At 39.6% G+C, this 27410-nt stretch overlaps 1 protein-coding gene across 2 annotated transcripts in view; it reads left to right on the top strand.

Moving 5' to 3' along the window:
• The window catches only part of spata5 (spermatogenesis associated 5), a 140904-nt gene that overhangs the window by 27769 nt on the left and 85725 nt on the right, over positions 1-27410 (top strand). The window contains exons 13-16 of one of the 2 annotated variants that reach the window (XM_042492953.1): positions 6289-6498; positions 11299-11352; positions 11605-11684; positions 17033-17159. In XM_042492953.1, the coding sequence (XP_042348887.1) occupies positions 6289-6498; positions 11299-11352; positions 11605-11684; positions 17033-17159 (471 nt within the window). Of the gene's footprint in view, positions 1-6288; positions 6499-11298; positions 11353-11604; positions 11685-13262; positions 13343-17032; positions 17160-27410 lie in introns of those variants that run through there. The other variant, XM_042492954.1, reaches the window with a different exon arrangement.

Here is a 27410-nt window from a genome sequence, read left to right on the forward strand (position 1 = left end):
TCTGTGCAGCACTCTGCACTGAGCTCACCCAGAGACGTTCAGTCCTTGCGGCTGGTTCCTGGAAACAAGAGAGTGGAGTGAGTTTGGAATTTTTTTTTCTCTCTATCCCCCTAGCGCAGCTCAGCTGAAAGGCCAGCCGCAGAGCCCCGGACTTGATTATATCCACATGAGTGCAAACATTTGTTTCTAATCCATTTTATATAAGAAACTTCCAGTGGTGCCGGATGAATACATGCCTCAAGTTCCTCGGAAACCTTCTCAGATCACGTATCTAGAGATTTTGCAGATTACACCTCTCGATTTATGTTATATTTACATGTAAATAAATTGATTCTTAATCCTTTGTTTGCTTTGCGACAGGATGTTCTTCCTCTTTTTTTGACATCTTTCTTGTTTACCCTTTTATTTCTTTTTACATAGTCATCTTCCACCGTGCAGTCTGGCTTTAATATTTTCATTTGGCAGCTGCATAACAAGCCCATTTATTCCTCCTTTTAAACTTACTCCTCGTCTCCCTTGAGTTTTTTCTTGTCTGAGAAGTCCCCCGCACCCTCCTTTCAACCCCATCAAAGGGCCAGAGCCTGAGAGGCCCCTTGTAAAGTTCAGAAAACAACAGTAAAAGATAATAACTGGGTCTCGCACAAAAAAGGAAGGGAGGGAAGACGGGGGGAAAAACGCAGTGCGGCGAGGTGTGAGTCAAAACATCGCCTTCTAATTCCACAGACGCTTCACTCGTGACGAAAAAGCACCTTGCAATTAATGTTACTTTATATTGTTATTTCTCACAATGACTCCATTAAGTCTGCCGAGACTCAGCCAAAAAAAATGCAACAAATAGGGGGAGATGAGACTTTACAGTGTTGTGTTGCACATCTGCTTCCTTCAGGGAACGAGGGGATGATTGGCAGGTCTGAGGATGTTTTCGGTAAAGTCAGAGAAAAGAGGCCTTTAAAGCTCCAAAATCACTAAATCTGATTCTAATAACAGGAATTTCAGCTTCCACAAGTCATTGAAATCCTTGAAAGTTATTGAATTTATATTTTTTTTAACTTAACGTTCCCAAATAGTCTACATTTCATCGTACATCCCGCAGTTGCGTCACTTTTTCGTGCAGCCACCTGCCTCTAGAAAGTGCAACGGTCAAGTGTGTGCATGATTGAAGTGACTGAAGTTAATACCATGTTTGGTCCTAGAGTTTCTTCGAGCAGGAATTAGGCCTGGAAAATTCTTGAAAAGTCTTTGAATTTGTGCTTTAAGAATTTGTGGAAGTTGTCTTCAACATTGTCCTTCCCTCTTTACCACATAAAGATAAATCATATAGTTTTGAGTGCCATTAGCTGCCATGTCACAAATAATAGAGATGTTCACTAAAGAGTGACATTTGACAACTTTAAGGAATTATATTATCACTTGTCTTGCTTTAGTATAAAACAGACCAATCTATGGAGATTAATAGAAGAGACTTAGTAATTATTTAGTTTGCTTTATTTTTTGTCTATCATGTTATGTTGAGTACTAGTAATGCATATAGTTTCTTGATGATGCTCCCTGAACAGCCACCTCTTCATACAAAGACACCGCTGGACTTAAATCCTCATGTTTTTGTCCGTGTTTCCTTTACTTTACCCCCTAGATGACCATTTGATATCATTATTCACCCTGTCTTTGAATTAACAAAGAAAACACATTTTTTCCCACATTACTCAGGCGAACAAAGAATACAAATATGGAAAAGATTCTGAAGTCACACAGGGTTAACAACAGTAAAATATATAAAGTATATATAGATTTCTTAGTCTGTTTTCTGTCACCTCCTCTTTTTTACTCATTGCCTCTTTCCCATGTTTTTGAAAGAAATCAAGCCAGTTCACCCAGGTTTTAAGGGGTTAAGTCTACTTTATACTTGCACATAACTGCACAACAGCCACAGCACAACTTTTGGAGCATGTCTCTTCTGTCTTTGCTTTTCTTTATTCTTCATATGTCTCTTTATCCGTCTTCCTTCTGCTCACCTGTTTCCTCCATTTCTCTCTCCACAAGCCTCTTTTACTGTCTCTTTCATCTCACTCCACTTTTTATTTCATTTCATTCCTCTCTGGGCCTTCAAATGAGCCTTCTGCTTCGCTCGCCTGCTTCCGGCCTATCTCCTCATCTCTGCAGCACTCCTGTCTCTCTCTCTTTCTCCCTTCCTCTTCTCCCTCCCCTCCCTTCCATCCGTCCTCTCCTCTCTCTCGCTCGGCGCTGTCCATAAATTGCTCGGTATTTACAGTATGTGGCCAGACGCCAGGTTTCCATTAGGTGCTTCGTTCCCCGGAGACGGCGCCGGTGGCCTGGGATGTGTTACCTCTGGATGGAGAGCAGGAGGAGGGTGAGGGGGAGAATCAGGGAGAGAGGAAGAAGTGAAAAAGAGAGGAAGGCAGAGTGGTAAGCAGCAGTATTTCAGGGAAGAGAGGGAGAGATGGCGTGATAGTGAGGGTCAAGTGAGAGAAGGAAGAAAGATACGAGTGCAGTAGAGATAAGACAGATAAGAAATAGAAAGCTGGGGGGAAAGAGAGGACAGGAAGGTAGAGGAACACTGCATTTACATGCACTGTTGGCTTTCTGCACTTATCTGATTAGGGCTGCAGCCAAGGTTTATTTTGATTGATGTCAGAAAAAAATGAGGAAAAAAATGCTAATTTGTGTACCCAGAGCCCAAAATGACAGATTTTTACAAACCAAAACCAAAAGATATACAATTCAAAATCAAATAAAATAGAGAAAACAAGCAACTATTCATACTCTAAAAAATGGATCCAGAAAAATGACCCCTCCAAAAAAATCAAACTTCTGTATATTTCAGCACTTAAGCTGTCACTGCATTACTTATTTCTCACCTCAGATGTTTTCAGAAACAGTGTTTTTAGTGTATTAAAAATTTTGCTGGTGGGTGATGCTTCATTTTGGATTGCCTGTTTGTAACATGGCAGACCGGTCACAAACGTTCTCATTTTACAGCAAACCAGTACATTAAAATATGTTTCTGAAGGATTTGAGATGAAAAGGCAATGACAAATCTTGATTCATAATTGAATTTAGGAGTTGTGATTCTTACAAGTGACATCAGGAGCACTAAGAGGAGGCAAAGGAACATGATTTTTTTTCACATTATTATTACTGTCAGGATATAGGCAGTTTCCTCAAATATGGATAAAATATTTTCTTTCTTCTTAAAAAAAGGTACTATAGCTTTAAACCTTCTCTGCCTGTTAAACCCCCAAACTTTAAAACTCAAAAAAAAAACCTTTCAAGTCTCAGGCCCAACCTGAGATGATCCCAGTGACATCATTGGGTTTATTTTCTCAGAAGCTCCCTCCAGGACCACAGAAGATATCATGCAGCTGCTTTTACATGCTTAGTGTTACTCTCTATGACAAGTAAACAGACCTGAGTGAAGTGATACTCAACATACAGCCTGCGGGCCAAATCTGGCCCCCCAACCATTTTCTAATTCACAATCAAAAATAAATTAATTCACACTGGGATTTTTTTTGTACTTTTAATAAACATAAGGTGCCAGAGTGCATAAAACAGCATCAAAATAGAGCTTGTTTGCCAGTGGAGGATCCCCTGCACCCACCCAACAGAGGTCCCAGCTAAGCCCCTAATGTCCTAAAATCCAAAAAACATGCTAAAATCCTAGAAATGTCCTAAAATCTTAGAAACATCCTAAAATCCTAGAAAATTTCCTTAAATCCCGGAAATGTCAGAATATTCTGGAAATGTCAGAATATCCTGGAAATATACAAAAATCTCAGAAACGTCCTAAAATCCTAGAAATGTCATAAAATCATAGAAATGCCCTAAAATCTGAGAAATATCCCGAAATCCTAGAAATGTCCCTAAATCCTAGAAATTTCCTTAAATCCTAAGAACATCCTAAAATCTTAGAAATGTCCTAATATCCTAAAAACATCATTTTGCAAAAGTGGTCTCCAAACAAAGCAAGTTGAGTATCTCTTCTTTAGTGTGTGATATTAGATTAGTGCCCCTTTAAAGAATAAGTCATTGATCAAAATAAGGTTGGCGATAGGGGAGAAATCTGATTACTGACGACCAGGCTTTTATAGTTCACGTGAACACAGTGTACGACTTCCTGCGCAACATGATTTCTCCTTGTAACCTGTTTTTGTCTGTGCATGTAAAGCACAGGGAGCTGAGGGAAGAAAAAGAGAGCAGATAAGAAACATGGAGAGAAAGAGAGGACATAAAGGTGGATTAGAAGATGGAGAGAAAAAAGACGGAGATTGTAGAGGAGGTGGGGTAGAGTTGAACAGTGAGGGAATAATGGATTGTAATGAAGAAAGAAACAGGAAGGACGAGAAAGAGGTCTGAGAGGGTTTTTTGGACGTCGGCTTTTCTTCTTATCTGCTTTATCTCCTCCGGTTGTTCACTGCCGGACTCTCCCTCCCTTCTTCCCTCCTTCCATCTGTCAGACAGACAGCTGCTGGCCGACTCCGTCTGTTGTTGTTCACTCCGTCCAGAGTCTCCCTGACTCAACCCGAGCCCTCCGTTCCTCCATCGCCTTCCAAATATGCTTTTATATTTCACTTCCCCCTCTGACCCCGTCATCCGCCTGGAAGAACTCTCTGCAATTTTCTTGGGCGGTCAGAAAGTTAAAAAGGTCCTCCGTGTGGGTTACATGAGAACATCAGTGACATCAGCGCGCAATCAGAGTTTGTTTGGTCCGTTGCATTTATTGTTGGCGAGGTGTTTGTGTTTGAGCTGCCACAGATTAGAACTGTATGATCCTTCAGAAGACCCAGAGTGAGCTCGAGCCGTATATTAGACCAGTGTTGATCATTTATTAGTTCTTGGCCTCTCATTGTTGTCCACTTCCAGCTCAATACATACGATCCATTTGGTTTGATTACATGCCTTTGTGTGATTAATACCACTGAGATGCAATTGCGTTTTGATTAGATTGTTGTTCTTCTTGTTCTTCTTTTACTTCTTGTTCAACTCCTTCTACTCTTTCCTCTTCATCTTCTACCTCTTCTTCAACTAGGACTTCTACTACTTTGTCTACCTCTGTCTTGTCTGTTCTACGTCCTGTAATAATACTCTTTTTTCTTAGTACTTCTTCTACTACTTCTTTTTCATCTACATCTGCTACTACTACTTCGCCATCATCTAATTCTACTACATCTTCTTCTTCTACCTCTCCTTTTTGTACTACTACTTCTTGTGCTACTTGTACAACCTCATCTTCTTCTTTTTCTTCTTCTTGTTTTACATCTTCTAATACTACCAGTTCTCCCTCTACATCCTCTGCTTTTTCGTCCTCCTTTTCTCTAGGTGTTGGACTTCTACCACTTCTATTTTGACTTGGACTTCTTTTATGTCTGCTATTACCTTCTCCACTTATAATCCTCTTCTTCTCTCTTCTTTTTGTAGTAATGCTTTACCTTATTCTTTTTACTTGTTTGACTTCTTCCTCTTATTCTACTGGAAGTTATACTTCAATGTCATCTTCATCTTTACTACTTCTTCCTATCCATCTTGTACTTCTTCTACTTCATCTTCCTCTACTACTTCTACTACTTTTCCATTTTCTTCTACTTCTTCCACTTACTGCCTCTTCTTGTTCTTTTTCTTCTTCCAGTGTTTTTTCCTCTTGCATTAATCTTCTTCTCCTTTATCCATCATTATACCTCTTTTTTAAGACTAGTTGTTCTTCCACTAGTTCTTCTTTGCTATTACAAATCTTTTTCTATTTTCTTTCTATTTTCTACTGACGCATCTTTTTCTTCTGCTACTCCTGCTTCATCATATGCTTATTGTGCTACTTTGTTGTCTTTGTCTTCTTATCTTTCTATATTGTTGTTGTTGTCTTCATTGTCTTCTATTCCTTCATCTTCCGAGTATTCTTTTATTACTTCTCTGTCATCCACATTATTTTTTACCTTTTTATATTATTCATGGTCAACAAACAAAAATGCTATTTTTAAAAGTAAAAAAAAAAAAAGTAATGTAGTAGCTTTAAATAAAGATACTGGTAATACATTGGACGTCAAAGAGATTTTGTTTAAGTCCTTAATCACTGGATGCCAAACTCATATGTTGCATTTATGGAACCTTGATGTTACATGCTATGCAGTGATACAGGGTATTGATTTGTTTGTGCATTTAGTAAAAATATAGATGCAAGGGGCTTTATTGGGCACTTCATCTACATGTATAATATGAGTATGGCAGCATTTCTACTCTTGTTCTAAGCCCTGATTTTACCTCTTCTCCTTCTTCCAGATACGCTGGTCAGATGTAGGAGGGATGGAGGAGGTGAAGCTGAAACTGAAGCAGGCCGTGGAGTGGCCCCTGAGGCACCCCGAGGCCTTCACCCGCATGGGGATCCAGCCGCCTAAAGGAGTCCTCCTGTACGGGCCTCCAGGCTGCTCCAAGACCATGATAGCCAAGGCTCTGGCCAATGAAAGTGGGCTCAACTTCCTGGCTATTAAAGTGAGTTTTCATTATTACGGTAATAATTATACTTTTTTCAATATGTTTTATTTTCTTTGTCTAGCCAATATTAAAAAATAATTGCTGGCTGACTGTGGTGCAGTGCATGATGGGTTCAAACTGAGGAGGTGTTGGGCAAAAGGTTTTTGTGTTTCCCAATTTTTTTACATAAATATGAACAAATAATGTATTACAGGTGTTGGGTGGTTGATCTGCCAAACAACTGAATATGAAATATTGAAAAAAAGAATAGTGCAAATCCAAAATCTGACTGACAAAAAAAGAAAAGAAAAAGGACTTCAGCTCAGTTATAAAGGCAGTGTAGTGATAGCCAACTTTCTGTGAGCAAGTTTTCAGAGGAGATGATATTAACTTGATGATCTGAATATCTGATCTGTTATTGCCCTGCTTCTCATCTCGCGCCCGGCGAGATATTATTTAGTATCTCTCCATACTTTAGAATAAAGTTATGTGGGTTATGTGATGAGTGGCCGACCAGTGAGTCAAAGGGATTAGCACAGATTAAAAATTAACTCATACACACAGAGCATCGAAAGTGCCAAAGCAGTCATGGAGATGTTTCCCTGATGACCCTGAGGCGGTCTGACTGCCCAACTTCCTGTGCAGAAAGCTTCCCTGTCTGACCTTTGACCCCGTGTTTGTCCCCTCTCATTCATCACCCCATCCTCTCCGCCACCCCCTCTGCCCCCCGCACTTCTGCCCATTCAGGCCGGTTGACAGAGATTGATTGATCAGCTTGTTGAATTTTTGATCAGTAAACATTTCCAAAGCTGTTGCCATGCGAGACGGAAAGCTTCGACACGAATCTGTCAGCCGGGGTCATTGAGCCGTCTGAGTGCCGGTGGGATTTTAGGGCTTGTTTTCGTTTGTTTGGATTTTTTTCAATTATGATAGTGTGGTATAAACAGGGACAAAGAGTTTGTGTTTTCCTGAAGCGCAACAAATATAATTCTGTTTCATCGTTCTTACTCTGAACATTACTCTTATCCAGATCAAAGTGACAATACGATTTTAATATTGTGAAGAATAAACAGAGGAGGTTTTTGTTGGTAAATGCATTAACATTTGCATGTCAGAGGTCATCAATCGCATAAACAAATTTAACTTGAATCTCATTTTCAATCATGAAACCGTCAGGCCAGGAACAACAAAAAAAACAGAAAATAAATAAATGAATAAATAAAAACAAGTAATGAACAAGAACAAGATCTTCATGTTTCTACAAGATATTTTTATTTTATGAAAAAATGTCATGTTACAGCAAGAAAAAAAAAATCTCATCATACCCAGAAAAGTTTCTTCTGATCCTTTTCTCATAACAAAAACGTTTCTTGTGATAACAAAATATTTTTCATGTTATAACAAGATGTTTATGTTGTAACATGTTTTTATATTGTGTTAAGAAAATGTTCTTATAGGTTTATAAAAGTTATACTAAAGGTTCTTGTTATAATATTTTTGTTATTACAAGATGACAAAATATGTTTTCATTATATAACAAGAAACTTTTCTTATTATACCAGGAAGAGTTTATTGTTATTACGTAATATTTCTCATGTTATAACAAGATGTTGTCATGTTATAAAAAGAAAGACACTGTTTTTATAACAAGAAACTTTTTTGTTATAACAAGAAGACTTTCTTGTCATGACAATATACTTATTTATCTCGTCATATCATGAAACATTGCATGTTATAACGTGATCTGTAACACGCAATAACGTGAAGCAATCCATGTTATAACAAGATAAATAGATATATTATTATAGCAAGAAACATTAGAGGAAAACTACATGAAAATATCCTGTAAAAAAAGTGAAAAACATCATGTCATAACAAGAAACGTTCATGTGTATTACCTGATACTGATCAGTTTTGTTTTTTTCTGCCCTAGCAGGTCTACACCTCTGTACAAATAGGCCCTTACAACACAAATACACAGTAGCTTAAGTTTAGAATATTTTCACTTTTACTCTGTGGTTGGAGACATGATCATTTTTTGAATTATGTTTTGTTTTTGATCCAAAGGTGATTAAAAAAAAAGAGGTGTACTATAATCTTTGGGCAGCAGTATTGGCTTCACTAAAAGGTTAAAAAACATCCTGTCCCTCCCGCTAAAAGCCGCTCTCCAGCATCTGCAATAACAGTATCAGGTTTTTCCAGTGCGGCGGTTTCTTTGACATAGATACGATATCCAGATTTAAATGTGGATACTTTAAGGCTCAGCCTGTTTCCTCTGTGTGAAAAAGCCCTATTATCATCTTGTCAATTTCAGTTTCCTCTCAGTGCAGCCACTCAAACACGCTCACATCCAAGACACACACACACACACACACACACACACACGCACACACACACGCACACACACAGCTCGGATCTCTGCACTGTCAATGGTTTTAAACTCACCATGTCCAGCCCTTGGCTCTGCCTCAGAGAGAGGAACCTGGGATTAATGAGTCAACCTCCACACTTACTGCAGGAGACAAAAGGGCTGGGAGTTAAGTGTCGTCTCCTCCGTCAGCCTAGAGGTGTTGAAAGGGTAGATCGCTGGGGAGGAAGTTCTTCTGAGGGCTGAGTGGATGTTTATCTGCTACAGAGTGAAGGAGAGAAGAGGGAGAAATGGACTGAAGCAGAGGAGGAGGAGGCTCAGTTAGTAGTGGTAATAACAGTAAAATTAGTTGTAGTGCAACTAGTTTTACGCGGAGTCATAGAAACAGGTTTTCTTGCAGAATTTGTAGTGTTCACACTTGCCCAGCTAAATCTGAAATATGCAGTTATTGTATGAAAACGGCATGCAGGGTAAGCGTCACGGTGATGCTGCAGAGAGGTTTCGCTAACACTGAAATGGCGTAACAATTTGGTAAATCACTTAATCTTTTTTATCTTTTCTTTTCTCTTTGTTAGAAAATAACAAAATCATGCTTTAGAGCCATCGTTTGGTAGGATAGACAAACGAGTTATTATGCAGACTCCGTCATCTCTAATTACTGTTTTGTTTCATTACACCTGAATTCACTATTTAGTCGCTGCCACTGACAAATTTTTCCATTTATGTTGACAGGTAACTAAACACATGAGGCTAATCAATCAGGGCTCCCACAGCAATGAAATTCCTGGAGAAAGCATCCTTATAGTTTATACAAAAGACCGAAATAGAGAAAAAAATGTGCTGTCATATTTCAGAGTAGATGTTATCCTAGTAGCAGTGGTTTTAATTCACAGAATGAGCTGCAGCAATCAAATAACCAGTAATAGTGACGGAGTGGCAGTAATATTCAACAGAAGGTTGCATGTTCTAACAAATTTAGCTGTCTATGTTGCACACTGTTGATCTAAATTAAATGTTGTGCTTTGTTTTGATTTCCTGTGAGAACATGCCAAAGATCAGATTTGATTTAATGTGTAAAAATGGAACTAATGGTAGTAGCAGTACAAGTAGTGCTATGTACTATCAAACATGGCGCTGTAGAGTTCACACTGTGGTAATTGTCTTTATTTGCCAACTGAACATAAACCAGTGCACAGTGAACGTAGAAACAGCTCTGTGGAAATACACCACACACACCCTGCTGTCCTTCATGACATTCTCACGCTGCGTTATCACTGTTTCACTGTGTTCCTCTTTTTAATCTCCGAAAGACGCCACAGAGCAGCAGCTGCTTCTCTGCACTTTCAGAATGTTAGCTCAGTTTTTTAACCATCGATAAACATGGTGCCACCAGGGGATACGTCACAAAATATAACCATGATCATGAGTGAAGATGATGGGCAGTTATTTACCACTCCTTAATTTCAGAGACGTTTAACTCAGTCAATTGTCGCTATGGATTTATTAGCTTAGCTTCCTTTTGTCTTTACATCATGAAATGAAACAATACAGCACTCTAGCTTATTATAATTTATGTAGTGCAATACTAGAACAGTTCTAGTTTTCAGTACATTAAATTTTCAACCCGAACACCAGAATAAATTCAGACATGGTATGTTTCTGTAAACCTAGAATAAGTCACACATCTACCTTATTGTGAAGTGGACTTGTTGAAACTTGAAACTTTAACTTTTGCTTAAAATACCCACACAATCTGTGCCGCAAATGCTGCAATATGTCACTTAAAAAACAACCAGGTTATTTAGCTCAAACAATTCAGGAATCTCAGTGATATGTCGCCAAAAACAACTGGGATGGTGGCTCAAATGCAGCTAGAAATGCTGCAGTATGTTGTTAAAAAAAGGTTTTGAGGCTCAAATGCTGTGGGAAATGTCACTGAAAATGCAGCTTGAAATTCAGCTGGATGTGCTGCAATTTGTTGCAACTAAACATCCAGGCTCAGTATTTCAAAGGCTGACGGAAGCAGTGCGATGGGTTGCAAAAAAAAATACCCAGGGTTATCTGTTCACACGCCACTGGAAATGGCACACTCAAGTTCGGTGACCCAAACACTGCAGAAAAAAAAAAAAACGTTGCAATTCGAAGCCCAAAACAACCACGTTTAGTGGCTAAAACACAGCTAAAAATGTCATGATGTGTTACTAGAAAACAAAACTTTTGGGTTTGGTGGACCAAACCTAACTGTGCAAATGAACAATCGGATTCAAGGTGTCACACATCCTACCATCCCCTCAACCTCAGCTCATATACAACGTCAGTTTAGAAACATTGATATGATATGAATGAAACATACAAATATAACATGTCCATGGTCAGCATTTTCTTTTTTTCTTATTGGGCTGCAAAATATAAACCAAATCTTAACTAATTTTTAAACTTTACCTTTTTAGGGTCCGGAATTACTGAGCAAGTATGTTGGAGAGTCTGAAAGAGCTGTGAGAGAGGTGAGTACTTTTGACTTTTAACCTGATCACATTACAGTGGTTTGTTATGACTATTGTTATGTTGAAGTTATGCAAGCTGACATTCTTTTCAGACTATTTTTAGTTTCTGATGTATTGAACGGATGACCTGAGGTGCAATTTATGACATTAACAAGTGCAGTATTTCCTGTGTATGTTTGCGCTCAGAATGATTCATTTGTCCTGTTTAAGATTTGTCCTGTTTTCTTCTCCTCTATTGTTGCTAACTCGCAGGTGTTTCGGAAGGCGAGGGCCGTCGCTCCCTCCATCGTCTTCTTTGATGAGATTGACGCTCTCGCCAGCGAAAGAGGAAGGTACAGTGCGTTACTTTTAACACCGTATAAAGAGGTCCAGGATTAGAAGAAAAGATGCCAAAAGACTGCAAAATTAATGGCAAAAAACACAGTTCCTGCACACTTGATGAATGTTCACTTCCTCTCTGAAAGCTGACCACGGCTACCATCCACTGTTTGCTATTTTCAGCTCTGTGGTCATTCATTGTCCAGCGATGACAAATGCACAGTCATCACCGCGGCCTGCTTTCATTTACCATCCCTCGCCTCTGTCCCTGCTTGTCTCACAAAGATTCACTTATGAATGAACGGCGCAAACATCCCAAAAAGTCTGTATGACTGCACTATCAAAGCCAACCACTCGGTTCCCATGGTGTCCTCTTAGACTTTTGCGGCTTTTCGCTACCGGCGAACACAGAACACAGTCTTGTCCGGAGGCGCTTTAGTGGGATGGCACTGGGAACATCTGTGGCTTAAAGGAAAGAGGACGGGGGGCGGACAGAGGACACAGACCGGAGGCGCACAAACACTTCATTGTGCCCGTCCGCGGCAGATGGGGAAGGCTAAATATGCAGCGTGCTTCCTGGTAAACCAGTCGATGAAACTAAATGTTGTAGGAGAGAGCACAGAGAGGCCAACAGGCCGTCTCTGTAATTTCCTCATGTGAGCTCTCGGTCAGATGCTTTAAAAGCTGTACAGCATCGGAGACATAACATATTCTGTTTTCGTTTAAATGCCTCCAATCATGAAATGTAGAAATATCATGGGTAACCCTTTGAAACCTTTTCTTTCAAAAAGAAATCAGATCAAAAAGAAAATTACCTAAAAAAAAAGAAATTTTAAAAAAAGGAAATGACCTTAAATCAAGTACCTGAGAAAAAGAAATTCTGTAATAAAAAGGTGACAGGAAAATGCCCTAAAAATTAGCCGGGAGGATAGATATTATTAGATATTATAAAAAAATAAAAAACAAACAAACTAGGGAAATTAGGCGTAGAAAAAACTCATAAAAACACGGACTCCCGTGTCAAAGTCAAAGAGAATTAGCTGAACTCGCTTGTCTCTAACATCATTGCAGGCTGGTGCAGGGTGGAGCACGGGTTGCACTGCTAGTTGCTTGTTAATGTAGCAGTGTTCACTTTTATTTAATGACTAGTGTGATTGATCGATACCGCAAAACTTCTATCTGTGCTGTCTCCATCAGATAAACAGCGAATGTTATTGTGATAAGAAATTATTGCACCAGTTGCATCTGTTGATGTTTGTCAAAGATTTCAACAACTACCTCTTGAAATGTTCTGATGGGCAAACAGTGCTCAAATAAAATGAAAATAAGCGATGGATTTAGGCTCGACCGCATGTAATACACTGAGTGCCTCATACAACCCCACTTCAAATGATCCAAACTTTACTTTCCAAACTAACACACAGGGCTTTTTGGAAGACAGCGCTTTAGAGAATGTATTTTCTGAGGAAACCTGTAACGCAGTTTTTATACTTTGATGTTCAGTTCAGTCTTGACTCATTTCCAGTGTACAGGATACGACTCTATTGCAACTTGTCCTCATCAGTCGGTGTTTCTGTTTTTTCTTTTGCCAGTGGGCCTGACGTGTTCTGTCTGTTCTGACTTCCCCTTATCTTGATGTTCACTTCTGTGACTGCGCTCTGATCCTCCACCCAGCTGCAACCGGCTTTCGCCAATAACGCAGTGCAGCGTGAGAGTGTGTCAGCTGGCTGCGGTGGACGTGCGGCTGGACCGGCGCCTCGTGGCCGCTCGCACTTAAAAAAAAGCACTTAGCACTGATCTATAAAGGTTATTTATTGGTCTTCACTTCCTGCCATGTTTAATCAATGAAGTGGCTCACACACGCCAGCAAGAATTCAAAACTGTTGACACAACCAGACAGCCTCCGATGTATAGTGTGTGTTTTTTTTGTTTCTCTCGAGGCAGGAGATGAGAAGCACCTGTAAATCTGTCAGCCTACCTGCCACGAGTCCAAACTAGTGGAATGATATGAAGAAGACAGGAAGAAGACAGGAAGAGAGGCAAAGTAGGGGAGACAAAAACAGACGGTGAATGTTAGAGACTGACAGATGAAAAAAGTTCATGATTGACTAAATTAAAAATTAACTGACACAAAAAAACTAGAAAAGAAATTAGAAGTATGAAAAATGACTGATAGTTGGATTTGCGAAGAACAGTAAATAAAAGAGTCAAATCGGAGTGTCAAAAGTTAACTATTAATGTGTTAAGCGAATATTTTGGACACATGAGTGCAGAGGTTAAAGCAGCTACTCTTCAGTTTTTTTCACTGCACACCTCTTGGGTGTGGTAGCTGCTAACTAACAAGCAAAGCTGCTCATTCAGTGATTACTGCCACTCACGTCATCCAGACCCAACGTTGCTGTGAAAACAGAGACTCAATTTTGCGCTGTAAAAATGCTTTAATATTGTTGACTAGGGCTGTGCCCGACACAGAATTATGTCACTCAAATCAGATTTGGCTGTTTAATACAAATATTTTGAGATTCAGGGTAGTTTTTGTTTTTTTTTTACTTATGCTGTAGGTTTATTCTTAAAGAGACTATGTGTCTGACGAGCGGAAACTTTACATATCCCATGAAAACGGAAGTATATTTTGAAAACACACAATGCATTAAATGGGGTAAATTAACACGCCGTCCTGGATCGCCAGCAACAGATGCAGATGGATACGGATGGCGTCATATGTAGACGTGAACTGCACTGACCAAGCTACGATATTTGACGAGCTGGGATAAGAATGTGTTAATACTTTGCTCTTTTTTTTTCTTAAAAATGAACAGGTTAATAGTTGCTTGTTGAAAGCAAAATAAACAGGAACTGACATTCCTAAAGTCAGATGTTTCTGTGAAAGTCTGAAGCGTTTTCTCTCTTTTTCTTTCCCTTCCCTTCTTTATTGTCTTTGTCCTTTCTTTTCTTTTCTGTCACCCTCATCTTTCACCTTCTCTCCTTTTCTGACATCTTCTGTCCTTCTTTCTCTCCCTCTGCTGCTCACTTTCTCTCACCACCTTTATTCTTTCTCTCATACTTTTCAACTCATATTCTCTCTAATATCTCTTCTCTCTCCAATTCATCTCTCTGCCCTCCTTTCCCTAATCCTCCTCCCTCCTTCCTTTTCTCCCCCCCCCCCCCTCTCCCCCCCTCTCCCTCTCTCCCTCTCTCCCTCTTCATATCTCAGTGACAGAGCTCCTTTGTGCTCCTCTGCGGCCTTGTCTCTGCTAATGACGTCTGGCACTTCCGCTGGCCCTGTCAACAGAGGCTGTGTGTGTTTGAGCTGAGAGGGGTGGCTGTCTGCGCGGCGTTATGGAAAATAACCACCTTGTAACGCAGTGACTAACACACTGATGAGTTTCTTGAAGGATAAAAGCTGGTGATATTCTATCAAATATTTTATTTACTGTCAACAAATCTCCTGAACGCCTGATAAATGTTATTCCTCTGAACTCCGCTGCTTTAAAATAACACATCAATGAGCCACACTGTTGCACTAAGTGACATGTTCTCTCATTACCGTGAACACACACACTGTTATTAATGCAGAGTACACCGTCCTGCTGCCCCAAATACTCACAAGAGCATTAAATGAATATTAATCTGAAAATAGTTCCAATCAAAACCACAGTGCCCAGCCAATTTAGGAAAATATTTAGCTTTTTTTAAAAAACAGTGAATTTATTATTATTTTTTTTTGAAGGAGCTCTATGCAAAATTCAGAGCATGTGAGTTGTCTGCACATGGTTCGCAACATGGAGGGGGCTGCTCGATCCATAATGGATGCAAAACAACAACAGCGGTGCTAAAAGAGCAAGCGCTTTTATGCGTGGGGGAACTGTAGGTTGGGCGCAACGTTTTTGAGACGACTGCATCCAGTATCAGCGGTAACCGACGTATAAGTTCCGTAAGTGTTTTTATTGGAAATGTGGATCTTCCTGATCAATTGAAGTAATACTTGTGGGGTTTTTTTTTGTATCGTAAATATAATAAGATAACCTTTACTGATCTACACAACAAAGAAATTAACTTGTTGCAGCAGCTCGGTGCAACATTAAAATAGGAATAAAAAATATAAAAACTCCGCCATCTTTCCTCTGATGCAAACGCTAGCAAGCGGCGCAATTTTTGGTGATTACATTTACATGCGAACTAATATTCTACTATTTTTTTTAATTGTGACAGTACTTCAAATTTAATTTAAATTTAAGTCATTTGCCAACCTTTTTCAAGAAGGTGGTTAAAGGTAGATTTGTTTGCACAGTCGAACAAATCTACCACTGGTGGAAAATTTTTTGGGGGGCATGTTAATCGGAGCATGCACAACTGCATGTAAATGGTTATATTAGTGGAATATTAATTTTCATTGGCCATGTAAACAGCTTATTGGGAATGTTGTTGTTTATGGAATAAGCACGAAAAACTGGAGTATTTTGTGCATGTAAATGTACCCAATAAGATAAAGAGAGTAGATCTGCTTCTGGCCTCTTTTCTGATTTTTTTTTCTTTTCATGTCTGCAAACACTGTCAAACATCATACTGTTGCACCAACAACATCCTCATGCTGAGCTTAGAGTACGGACACCTGGGTGGGATAAACTCCAGCATTTCCAGACTTTGTTAAATTGGCAGAACAGAGGCCCAACATTTACAAGTCCAAACAAGGTGACATATTTGTGAACTTTGTCTAAAGGAGGGCTGCTTTATTTGTGAGGGATGACGTGTTTCAGTTGCAGTTCAGTAGGACGTCATTGGCAGGAAAGCTCACTTCTGCTGCCAAAGCCTTTTCTTTCCTGAAGAAGAATTGTGCTAATGAAAGAACCTGCCATCAGAGTGTCAGTGAAACTATTCAGAAGTTCTCTGCAAGTAGTCAGGAACTGGGTAATTTTCATCATTACGTAATACAGCAAATATTAATGACAAATGGGTAAAGTTTGAGGCATTGGACTCCCGAGGGCGGCGCGTTGCGTGTTGCTACATAATTTTATCATCCATGCACTCATTCATCAATCACAAATTGATTTCCACCCTCCGGCTTTCCCTCCATTTGTCCCATTTCTGTACATTTCCTCTTTCCACCCTTGTTCCCTTTATTTCTCTACAGCATGCTCTCCATCATCCCACCAATTCATCCATCATCCATCTGTAATTCATCACTTTACACCATCAATAACTTCCCTTTTTCCACCTTCTGACCAATTTACATAAGTTCCTTTCCCTCTCCATCATCCATCCTGCTATTCAGTCGTCCGTCCACGCATCAGTCTCGTCCTTGTTTCCCTCTCTTTCGATCCCTGTCCACTCATCTGTCTTCTGTTCTCATGCACCCCTTCAGCTCCTCGGGCTCTGGTGGTGTAGGCGACCGGGTCCTGGCTCAGCTCCTGACAGAGATGGACGGCATCGAGCAGCTCCGAGACGTCACCGTGCTGGCCGCCACCAACCGGCCCGACATGATCGATAAGGTAAACAGACGCCGGCTCTCCGTCTTCATCTCTTCTTCCTCCTCTCTGGTCCCTGATTGATAAGGTTGAGGAGATGTTGTGTGTTTGTCTCTGTTGTCTCCTCCTTTCCCTCCCTTCTTCTGTTGTGCATGATTGATAAGGTTAAAGGTCGCCTGCTCTGGTCTTCCTTCCTCGACTCTTTGGATGCTGTCAGGGCGTTGTTTTACTGCGGTTGTGCTGGATGCTAGAGTGCTTTTCAGTGTTGTAGTACCAGAGACTGGCCTTGGCCTCGAGATGGGTCTCAACTTATTTTTCATGGTCTCAATCCTGACCTCATTCCCGACCGGGACTCTGGACTACAACTGCAGGGAAAACACTAAATTGTACATACAAAAAAATATTGAACAAAGATGGTAGTTAGTTAGTTGAGTTCAGGTCCTTAGTACTGTTTTAGTGCCTTTTAATTATTTATCTGGACATTTCTTGTGGTACACTCATACATTCAGTTTGGGGATGAAAGATGTTAATGAAGAGAAATCTTGTTTTCTGTGGGTGTTTTTATGGGAATACAATGCCAACATCTACTCTGACGACCGGGTGGGATTGCCATGAAATTTGGAACAGACGTTCAAGACACGCAAATACCTTTAAAACTCATGACTGTTATGCCAAGCTAAGATGGTGAACACCAGTTTGGCATCAGGACGTCGTTGCGAGCGGACATTTCATCATTCATTTCATTCACTGGACATTTCATATCCAGTTTTTTAGGTTGCAGCGAAGTTTAAGCTTTGATAAGCCTGAATCAAATGATCAGCCACAGTAAAGTAGAAATTTTGCTTCTGATAGTCAGTTTAAAACGCACAACAGGTGCGAGTAAAACATTTTTCGTCTTTCTTTCTTCTTTTCCTCCATGACAATTTGCCCCCCTCCCTCCATTTTCTATTTTTCAACCCTTTTATCTCCTTCTCTTCCTCTTCCCATTCACAAAAGCTTTCTTTGGTCTCTTATCCACCCATCTCCGTCCTAATGAAATTTCCTGAGTGCTGATCAAAGACGGAGTCTGTGCCTTGTCAAAAAGGACACAGGAAAGGAGAATGTCGCGCCGCTTCTTAAGCTCCTGCTCAGGCTGTCTCTGTCTTTCTTCCAGTTTTTGTCTTTTGGTCGCCTCCTCAACTTCCTTCAAATATACTTTTGCATCTCTGATGCTAAACAATAATAATAGCAGCACGTAAAGTAATGGAATGACTGCTTTTGCATTTTTATGTTGTTTTACCTAAAGAGCAATTCTTGGAATTCTCTTGGTGATAATTTTGTTGGTCATAAAAACATTTTACTCAAACCCTCTATCATCGAAATTTGAGAGACACAAGCTACTATGAGATGAGCTTGTGTTTTTATGAGATGACTGTCACTAACTAGCAGGTGTTTGGGATGATTTCTGTAACACTACAGTTTTTGAGAAAGCATTCAGCAGTAAGCCGAAAAGATTTAAAGTCAAAGTTTTTAGGTAGGGCTGCAGCTAAAGATTATTTTGCCCCAAAGTGACATCTTTAAGGCCTCATCAGCTATTAGTTTAATGGTCACATATCAATTAAATGTTTAATACTTTACAATTGACTTTTCATAATAATTCCTAACATTAGCCACTTTTTTTAACATTGAAAGCGATGAGACGGTTGCTTTTCATGGCCAGCTGGCCACTTTAAACGTGCCAAACCAACTGAAATCGTGTTAAATTCATCTAAATAAACTGACCGTACATTTGCAGACCTTACCCACTTTCACCATTTTTCTATGTTCTCAATAATCACACAAGAAATGTGCTCCCTGCAAATGTATCAGCACTTGGAGAAATCCTCCAAATACAAATTTTGGGTAACCCTGCCTCCCTAAACACTCCGCCCCCCCCACCTCATTCCTGGCCCACTTGTGGAGAACTGATCCATTGCTGTGGTGGGGGAATGACAGCAACTTCCTCCACCTCTGCAACTGGTTGCCATCTCATTTCAAACTCTATTAGCGGCGTGGCGGCTGAGAAACAGCCCGAGAGTGTGTTTGCATAACTGAGAAAGAAAAAGATGCACAAAGAGGAAAAGAGAGAGAGAGAGAAACTTTCTTAACAGTAAGAAGGGGGGTCAAGCCCCTGGGTGGACAGATGGGAAACCCCAGGCGTCCTTCCACAAGCCTCCCTCTCAGGAAGTGGTCTCCCGGGCAGCTGAGAAATCAGATTACCTCCTCCTGCTCGACCCCCTACTGTTGTGTGTGTCTGTGTGTGTGTTTGGTTGTTTAGCAAGGTTCAAGTCATTTGAATGAGGAATGTATGACATACATTGGGAACGGAAGCTGCCAAATGGACAGATAGGCACCCCACGTTCACCCCCCTACGGTTTGAGCACCCTACCCGCCTGTACCGCCCCCCTTTGCCACCACCGACTGTCAGCTCACACCGGAGATGGGCGGGTATTTCCATACCAATGGCAGGATATGATGGGACAAATGAAGATTAATGGGACGCCGGGGTGTCAATGAAGTCATTGTCGACTCTTAGTGTAGCAGAAGAGGCTCCTGGGGGCCTCAGCTGTTTGATGGACAGAGTGGGAGGGATGGTGAGAGGAGGCGAGGGGGAGAAAGTGGCATTTAGTTTGAAAGGAGCAAACCTGATGTCCATCTTTTAACCACTGCTGCAGGACAGAGAGGATTCTTACTAAGTTAACCCTTGGAAACCTGGAACGACATCAGCTTTCTTATGATGTGTTCAGACGCCTTTCACATGCATTTAAACATTTGAAACCTGAGCAGATTATCTGACCTCTTTTCAAAAGGCAATGCACAATTTGGCAAGAATCGTCCCACAAATTGCTATGAAAAGTAAGAAAAGATGACAAGAAAATGACCTGAAAATTAATTTCTAAAAAAAGAGAAATTGTGAGAAAAAATATAAGAAGTCAATGATAATGAAAAATAGGTCACAATGCCCAGAAAACTATAATACTACTACTACTACTACTACTACTACTACTACTACTACTAATAATAATAATAATAACAATAAAAACAGTAATAATTATAATAATAGTATCAATAGTAATAATAATAATGATAGCTGTTGTTATTGTTATTATTATTATTTATTTATTTGCTAAATTTCAGGAAACTTGCTTGTAACTTGTCAATTGTAACTTCTTCCCGTGTTTTTGAAACGACTCAAGCCAATTTATTCTGGTTTTAAAGGGTTAAACAAGGTTGTTTTGAGTTGGGAAACTATTACCTCACCTGATTCACAGTCTGCAGCACTTTTTAAATATAAACTAAAGTGGCTTGAGGTTTTATTAATACCTAAAGCTTAAGTTTATTACTAAAACTTCCTGTCCTTTTTCACAAAGTCCTCCAACCTCCTCCGGCCTTTATATTACCTCAGTGACAAACATGGCCAGGTATGCAACAACATACAGACATTATGTGACTAATGCAGCTGAATCACATCCTAACAAAAGGATAACAAAAGATAACAAATGGATATTCTTCACATAAGCACACAAAGTCCCACAAGTTCCTCTCGCTTTGTATCACAACAGTGATAAATGTGATGCACATTGTTCACAACTGCAGACTAACCAGAGTAATCTGTTCTTTTGCTCACACATATTGCCCTCTTTTAAATCTTCAGCAATGACACTCATCTTACTCATCTTCCAGGTCAACTCTGGCTCATTATAAGGTGACGAGTGGCAGGCTGCCAATTTCCTGATTCTCAGTATTAAAATAACTTTACCACTCGTAGCCCGTTTCCATCACATTATCTCTGGTTCTTGAATGTTTCCATAAGGGATCTTAGAAACGTGGTGCTTTCCAGAGAACCAGCTAGTGTTGCTGCTAGTTTTGTGTGGATCCATCGTAATGAAGGATGTGTGTGTCATCAGCAGAGGGGGTTGCACAAAAGAAGTAAACATTGGTGGCAAAAACATTGATTACTGATTAATTGTGAACGGCACTGACTCTTACATCACTGATGACGAGCCAAACAAGTTTTTCAAAGTATTAAAACAAAGTCTGATGTCAGATGATTATGAAAAACTTTGAATGACTTGTAACTTGAGTTTTAAAAGAATACTTCACTGGCAAAATGACCATGTGTATATCAATGTTTTGTTAGTACAGATATTTATTTTTACCCAAAAAACAAGCATGAACCGACAATTAACGAGACCTCTTCATGCTCCTTTCTTTCCCTGAGGATTTATCCTCTCTTCACAAACTGTAGAAGAAAAAAGAAAGAAAACCTAGTTTTTGGTTCCAGCTGGATACAAACACTTTGGGATCTGAGCCCATTTTTTTTGTCAAAATGCTCTTTAAAACTAGGTGTGGGAACCAGATCAGAACTGGTTCCATGTTGGTTGAAACGGGGTAACTGGGAATTTTATTGACGCTGAAGGTGCCAGAGTGTGTAGAGAACATCAAAATTGAATTTGTCTGCCAGCTGTCACGTTTATGCAGACACTGTTTCTGCACTATAACCATCTCTGATGGCAGCTTAAAGATGAGACAACTCTTCTTCCCATATTGCTATATTGTAGCTTTTATAGAGAGCAGCGAGGCAGCATAACCATGACACTCCCACCTTGAAGAGGCAGTGACGAATCAATCTAATCAACTAGACCTGCATACACCTGAGCTGTGCAGGACTGCTTGACTAGATTTGCCTCTTGGCAAAGATAAGTAAGGACAGAAAATGTCCAAAGGTTGAAAGCAGGCAATTGATTTATTATATAAGCTTGGCCCCTGGCCTCCTGTCATTTTGCAAAAGTGGACCCCAATGCAAAGCAAGTTGAGTATCACAAATCTAATTACATAAAGTAATATTACAGCAGAAGGTGTCGTGGTAAATGTGATCCAGTTACTCTGTTTCTCTACATGTAGCGTCTACATGATGACATGTTACCAAACAACCCCCCTCACACCTCCTGCTGCCCCCCTGCACCTTAAAAAAACTTTGTACACTTCCTCTTTCCTTTGTATTGCGCCAATCATCCAAGACTACCTCTGACCCGCCGCGACTAGGCTGTGGTGATTGATTAGCACCAGCAGGAATATTTATCCAGCCTGTTGAGTAGGAAGAAGGTCCTGTCACTCTGTTTGTCGAGCAGCTGTCCATCTTGTTGATTGTACGCACAAACACACTCACACAAACACACACACTCAAGTTAGATGTTCCTTTTACTATTTGTAGTTTGTCTAAAACCAGATTTTGACCTTTTTTGTTGTTTGTTGGTTTTTATTCTACAGGAAAGAAAGTGTTGGTTTGTTGTTTCACTGAATGACCTATTTGTTTACTCTAATGTGCACCGGGTTTCATTCGCGCTATCAGGAGGCAGGAGGCTTACAGTGAAGGAGATTACTAGCAGATGGGTCTTTGTTTGGGACCAGAAGTTCCCAACTGGGCTCTTATCAGATCAAGGGGCGAAACCAAAACAGAGGCAATAGAGTCAGAGTTGAAAGGCCAGTATGTCTGTCCTGATACTCAATAGGGACAATTAACATCAGTAGGCTAGCCTTGTCATGTGCCAAAGTACAGCTTTTTTTGTGATAATTTTTAGGTCATTTTCTTGAATCTTTTTTGAATAAATTCCCTGGAAATTTTTTGAGTAATTTTCTCATAAGTAACTAATTATCTTCTTCCTATGTTTTTTAAGAAATCCTGCAGTTTCGCTGAGGTTTTAAAGGGTTAATCTACTGATTATCATTGTACCTTTGCATCATTCTGAGTTCCCTCTCTAAATTTTGAGGTTTTTGTTGGTCCATAAACACAGCACAGGCAGAAATCTCCATGAATTTGACTCTCATGGTAGATAATTGATCCGCCGATCTGTTCAGAGCTAATCGGAGCAGATCGATGGATGAGAGGGGCAGCTGCTACAAGGGAAAGCAAACTTTTAGACCCAGCAGAATGAACTAACCAAACCGTAGAACAGCGCTCGAAAAAAATGATCCAGCTCCAGAAACAGAAAATTTGTTTGTGGCAGCAGCTGTTTTAACTGTGGCTCTTTCTCATCCACCAGGTAAATTCATTCAGTTGGGATGCACAATAAGATCACATCCTTCTCAGCTATTAATATAGTGCTCACAGTATATATTTCATAAATATAGATATTAGCAAGCTATAATTATACTGACAATTCATGTCTCGACTGGTATGAACAACTTCATATGAATTTCCTTTTCCCTGTTGTCATCAACCAGCACATTTCACTCACCATGCTGTGAGTGTGTGCCAGGATGCTGTTTGAGTCACCTAACAGCTCCCCAGGTGTGTTACCATGTTGGAACAATGACAACAAATGAACGGTTGCAGCGCCTTCCTTCCTTCCTGTTAACGCCGTTCGCCAAATAAAACACATTCGAACGGTAATTATATGATGTTGAAGTTTCAAAAATGGGTGTAAAACAAGTGACAGTTTAAGTAACGATTATTTATGACTGCAAATGATGAGTGACACAACAAAATCAAGCCGTTTATTCGCTGGACTAAAATGCGTCTAATCATGGTTTAACCCTTTAACACGTGGATCAGCATCAGTTTTCTTGTGCTGTGTTCAAATGCCTTTCATATTTTTTTATATCGCTGAGATCTTGAAAGAAATGGCTTGATTTCTTTCAAAAACATGGGAAAACATAAAAAGCAACTTAGCAGGCAATGTCCTACAAACTGCAAAAAAATGGTATCTTAAATATAGTTTGGGGGATTATTAAATATAATCAGTTATTATCCATTAAGAAATAGTTTAAATTCACTTAATTATGTATTTGAAATTATGTTACAAAAGAAGGAAAAAAAATGAATTGGCACTTTGACGCTTTTTATTTATTTATGCTTATTTTTTGGGTAATTTTCTTGTAACTTTTTTCTAATTTCTTGCTATTTTTTTGGGCCATTTCTTGTCGTGTTGCTAAAGTTTTTTAAGGAAAAGCAAATTTTTCATAGAAAACATATTACAGTTGTTTTTTTTTTAATTTTTGTTATCTCATCCTTCAACATTGTAGCTTGTTCACCTCCAAATAATATCTTGTCTTTTCTATCCACTCATGTTCTGTATCAGGCTCTCTCCCCTCTTCATGTTGGCATGCTCCTCCCTCTGAAAACCAGCCCCTTACACTGTAGTGAGGCTTCTGAACAGGAGATGGTGCCAAACTTGACATGGGTCAGTTGTCTTGACAATTGTGATCAATGCTGACATTTCCTACAAATTAAAAGCTTGCATGAAAAATGCAAATGCTTAGAAAACAACAGTTCGAAGTGGATACCGTGAGGACACTCTGCAGTTAGGGGTTCAATCCCCACTGAGGTCAAACATTATAGGAATTAAGATAAAAGAAATGACTAAATGTCAGATGTAACCAGCTGTTTCTCAGAGTTTTTGCAAGGTCATGAAACACCTGGAAAAGGCATGGAATATGCAAATAGCAATTTCTAGGCCTGGGAAAGTTTTAATACAACTAAAATGGATAACTAAATACACCCTCAAAGTCATGGAATTTGGTTTTTTCTTCATAAATTGAGAATTTCTTTTTAAAGAAAACTAAAGATAAAAAGATATTTGACATGCCTCTCCTTTTATGCACCACCCCTCCCCTCTCATAAATAACAAGCAGTCTCCTACCCTTACTTTTTTTTTTTTTAAAAATGTATGTATTTTAAAATAGGTATTGTAGTGAAAAAGAACCGATGAAGAGTGTTGATGGTCTTTTCAAAGAATGGGTGGCCTTAAATGTTTGCCTCAAAGTCATGGAAAATTCACGAAAGTCATGAAAATTTATTGGTAAAAACCCTGGCATTTGTGGCTGACAACAGAATTAAACTTGACTGAAGTGATTTTTACCACATAAAACAGCCTGGATGCCTACTTATGTCCTAAGGAACTCTTAAGGAACATTGCTGTAGTATTTAATATTCTGCAGCACTGGATTCTGATGCTTGGCAGTAGCTTTTCCACATTTTTTATCTTGCATCTATGTATTTTAGCAGCTATTTGTTCGTTTTATCCTTTTTTTGGTCATTTCCTGAAATGTAGCTCTGCAGCATGATGCACGGCACTGAAACATGAGGCCTTGTGAGATATTTTATGAGCCTTCACGGTCTTGTGGTCTTGTGTCCAGTCCACATGCTTCCAGTAACACACGCTAGCATTGTAATTGTGCAACATGTGACTATTTCATGGTCACTTTTTATAATCGTAAGTCATGCTTGCTTTCACAGAGTTAGTGGTCCTTTTTCAATTTTAATTTTAAAAGACCCACAAAATTTATATCTGTTAACTGGACCCCTCCCACTGTCATTTACAAAGTCACGCACATGACTGCAGTGCATCTGGCTCTGTGTCGTCCTCCTGACAAGCAGGTCCGCGTTGATAACGTTGCATAAATTTATCAACTCTCTCTGTGGCCCACTGGGTTTTAGCAGGAGTCGCACAAAGTAAATACCCGACATCAGGCCAGTATGAGCAGCCTGAACATCTGCCAGTGTTTTTCTAGCCAGTCTGGACGCTGCTAATTGTAATCACAGTCAAATTCCGCCAGACTGTAATTAGTGGGCCACTTGGTAAATATTCAGGCATTAGCTAAGTGAAGCTTTGATTTTCTCCCCTCTCTCTCATGCATTTAGAGCTCACATCAGTGTGTGTGTCTGTGTGTGTGGCTTTCCCCTTCATGTATGCTGGCATGCTGGTGTCCCAGATCTTAATCAGTTGTGTTTTGCAAACGATTTACGCTTTTATCACCTGCCTGCTGAACCAGAATGGTGGGGTTTCCCTCCTCATTGACTCATGCAATATTGGCAAATAAGTTATAAATCATATAAAGGAAAATTACATTAACTCTGTGACGTTGTGTTGTGATTGAAGGGAAGTCAGTTTTACTTAATTTTGCTTTAACTAGCTCATAAACTTGTAACTAGCCAGTTAATTTTTAAAACAAAAATGCAAAGAAGAGTTTTTCCTTTTAGCCTGCTTCATATTGACTCAGTGAGCTTTAGTGCTGCATTTTAAAGCGCCATGTATTTAACAGTGATGAAATTTTAATGTTTTGTGATGTAAATGTCATGCATTTTTATTTTATTTTATTTGACTTTTCTAACAGACAGACAGCTAGCTGGTTAACATGCAGAGACAAAGTGCTCAGTGGGTTGGTTTGGAGCTAGCTAGCGGCGCCGCTCATTCGCAATTACAACTGGCAATGCACTTGTAGTGCGGAAACATGGTGGCCACCCTCTGGTGTTGGCAACCTGGGAGGATACAGTACAATGTTTCCATAGCGACGCTGTTTGGTTGAGAAGCCGTTATAACCTGGTTAGTGCACAGTGCAGTAAGTAATAACCTACGTGCGTAACCGGTCACAAACAACCTCTGCGGTTAACCGATTTATGGTTAATTGATGACATCACTGAATGGGAGTCATCATTGTGTGTGATGTGTAAACTGGGGTTGTAACTCATGATCCAAGGTAGAGTCAGGCGATGTTTGCATCATACATTTCTGCAAATGGAGACATTACATTTGCACATATGTTGACGTTTCATCAACACTGTGGTTAACATGTGCTTATGTTTAGCTACAAAGAACACTTAGTTGGTTAAGAGCAGATCATGTTTTGGCTTAAAATACCCAGCTTTGGGGGCTCATTCACAGCATGAAAAGCAGCAACATCTCAGGGGAGAAAAATAAGCTTTTTGTGGCACTATTCCCTCTTGAAAACATGGATCTCATCATATTGTCCTCTCAATTACACTCATAAAGTAAGGATGCATGATTAGCTTTAAAATGAAATATCTGAAGTGGCCAACATGCTGATTTCTTCTGACAAACTGATATTCTTAGATTCTTTTTTTTGCACAATGAATATTCATTATATAAAATGAAAATCATTGCATTTTATGTCTCCATCTGCTGGCGGGCCATCACGATAAGAGTATGAGCAATGTTAATTCCACCACAAAAGAGACCTGATGATCACTTAAAGTAGGTAGGGAAAAAAGTAAATCAATATCGGTAACGGTTATCAGCCAAATGAGTTATATATCAGCATATCGGATATCAGCAGAAAAAATCCAATATCGCGCATCCTTACTTTTGATCACTAGTATAGAGTTATCCTTTGTTCGTTAAATAAAAAAATATATGACAAATCCCTAAAATAACCTTCCACAACTCAAATTGCCGCCTTCAGATTACTTTTTTTTTCTTAATTTGAGCAACAGTGCAAAATTCAAAGCCGAGCACA

Source organism: Plectropomus leopardus, chromosome 9 (genome assembly GCF_008729295.1).
Source record: "Plectropomus leopardus isolate mb chromosome 9, YSFRI_Pleo_2.0, whole genome shotgun sequence".
NCBI classification, from domain to species: domain Eukaryota; kingdom Metazoa; phylum Chordata; class Actinopteri; order Perciformes; family Serranidae; genus Plectropomus; species Plectropomus leopardus.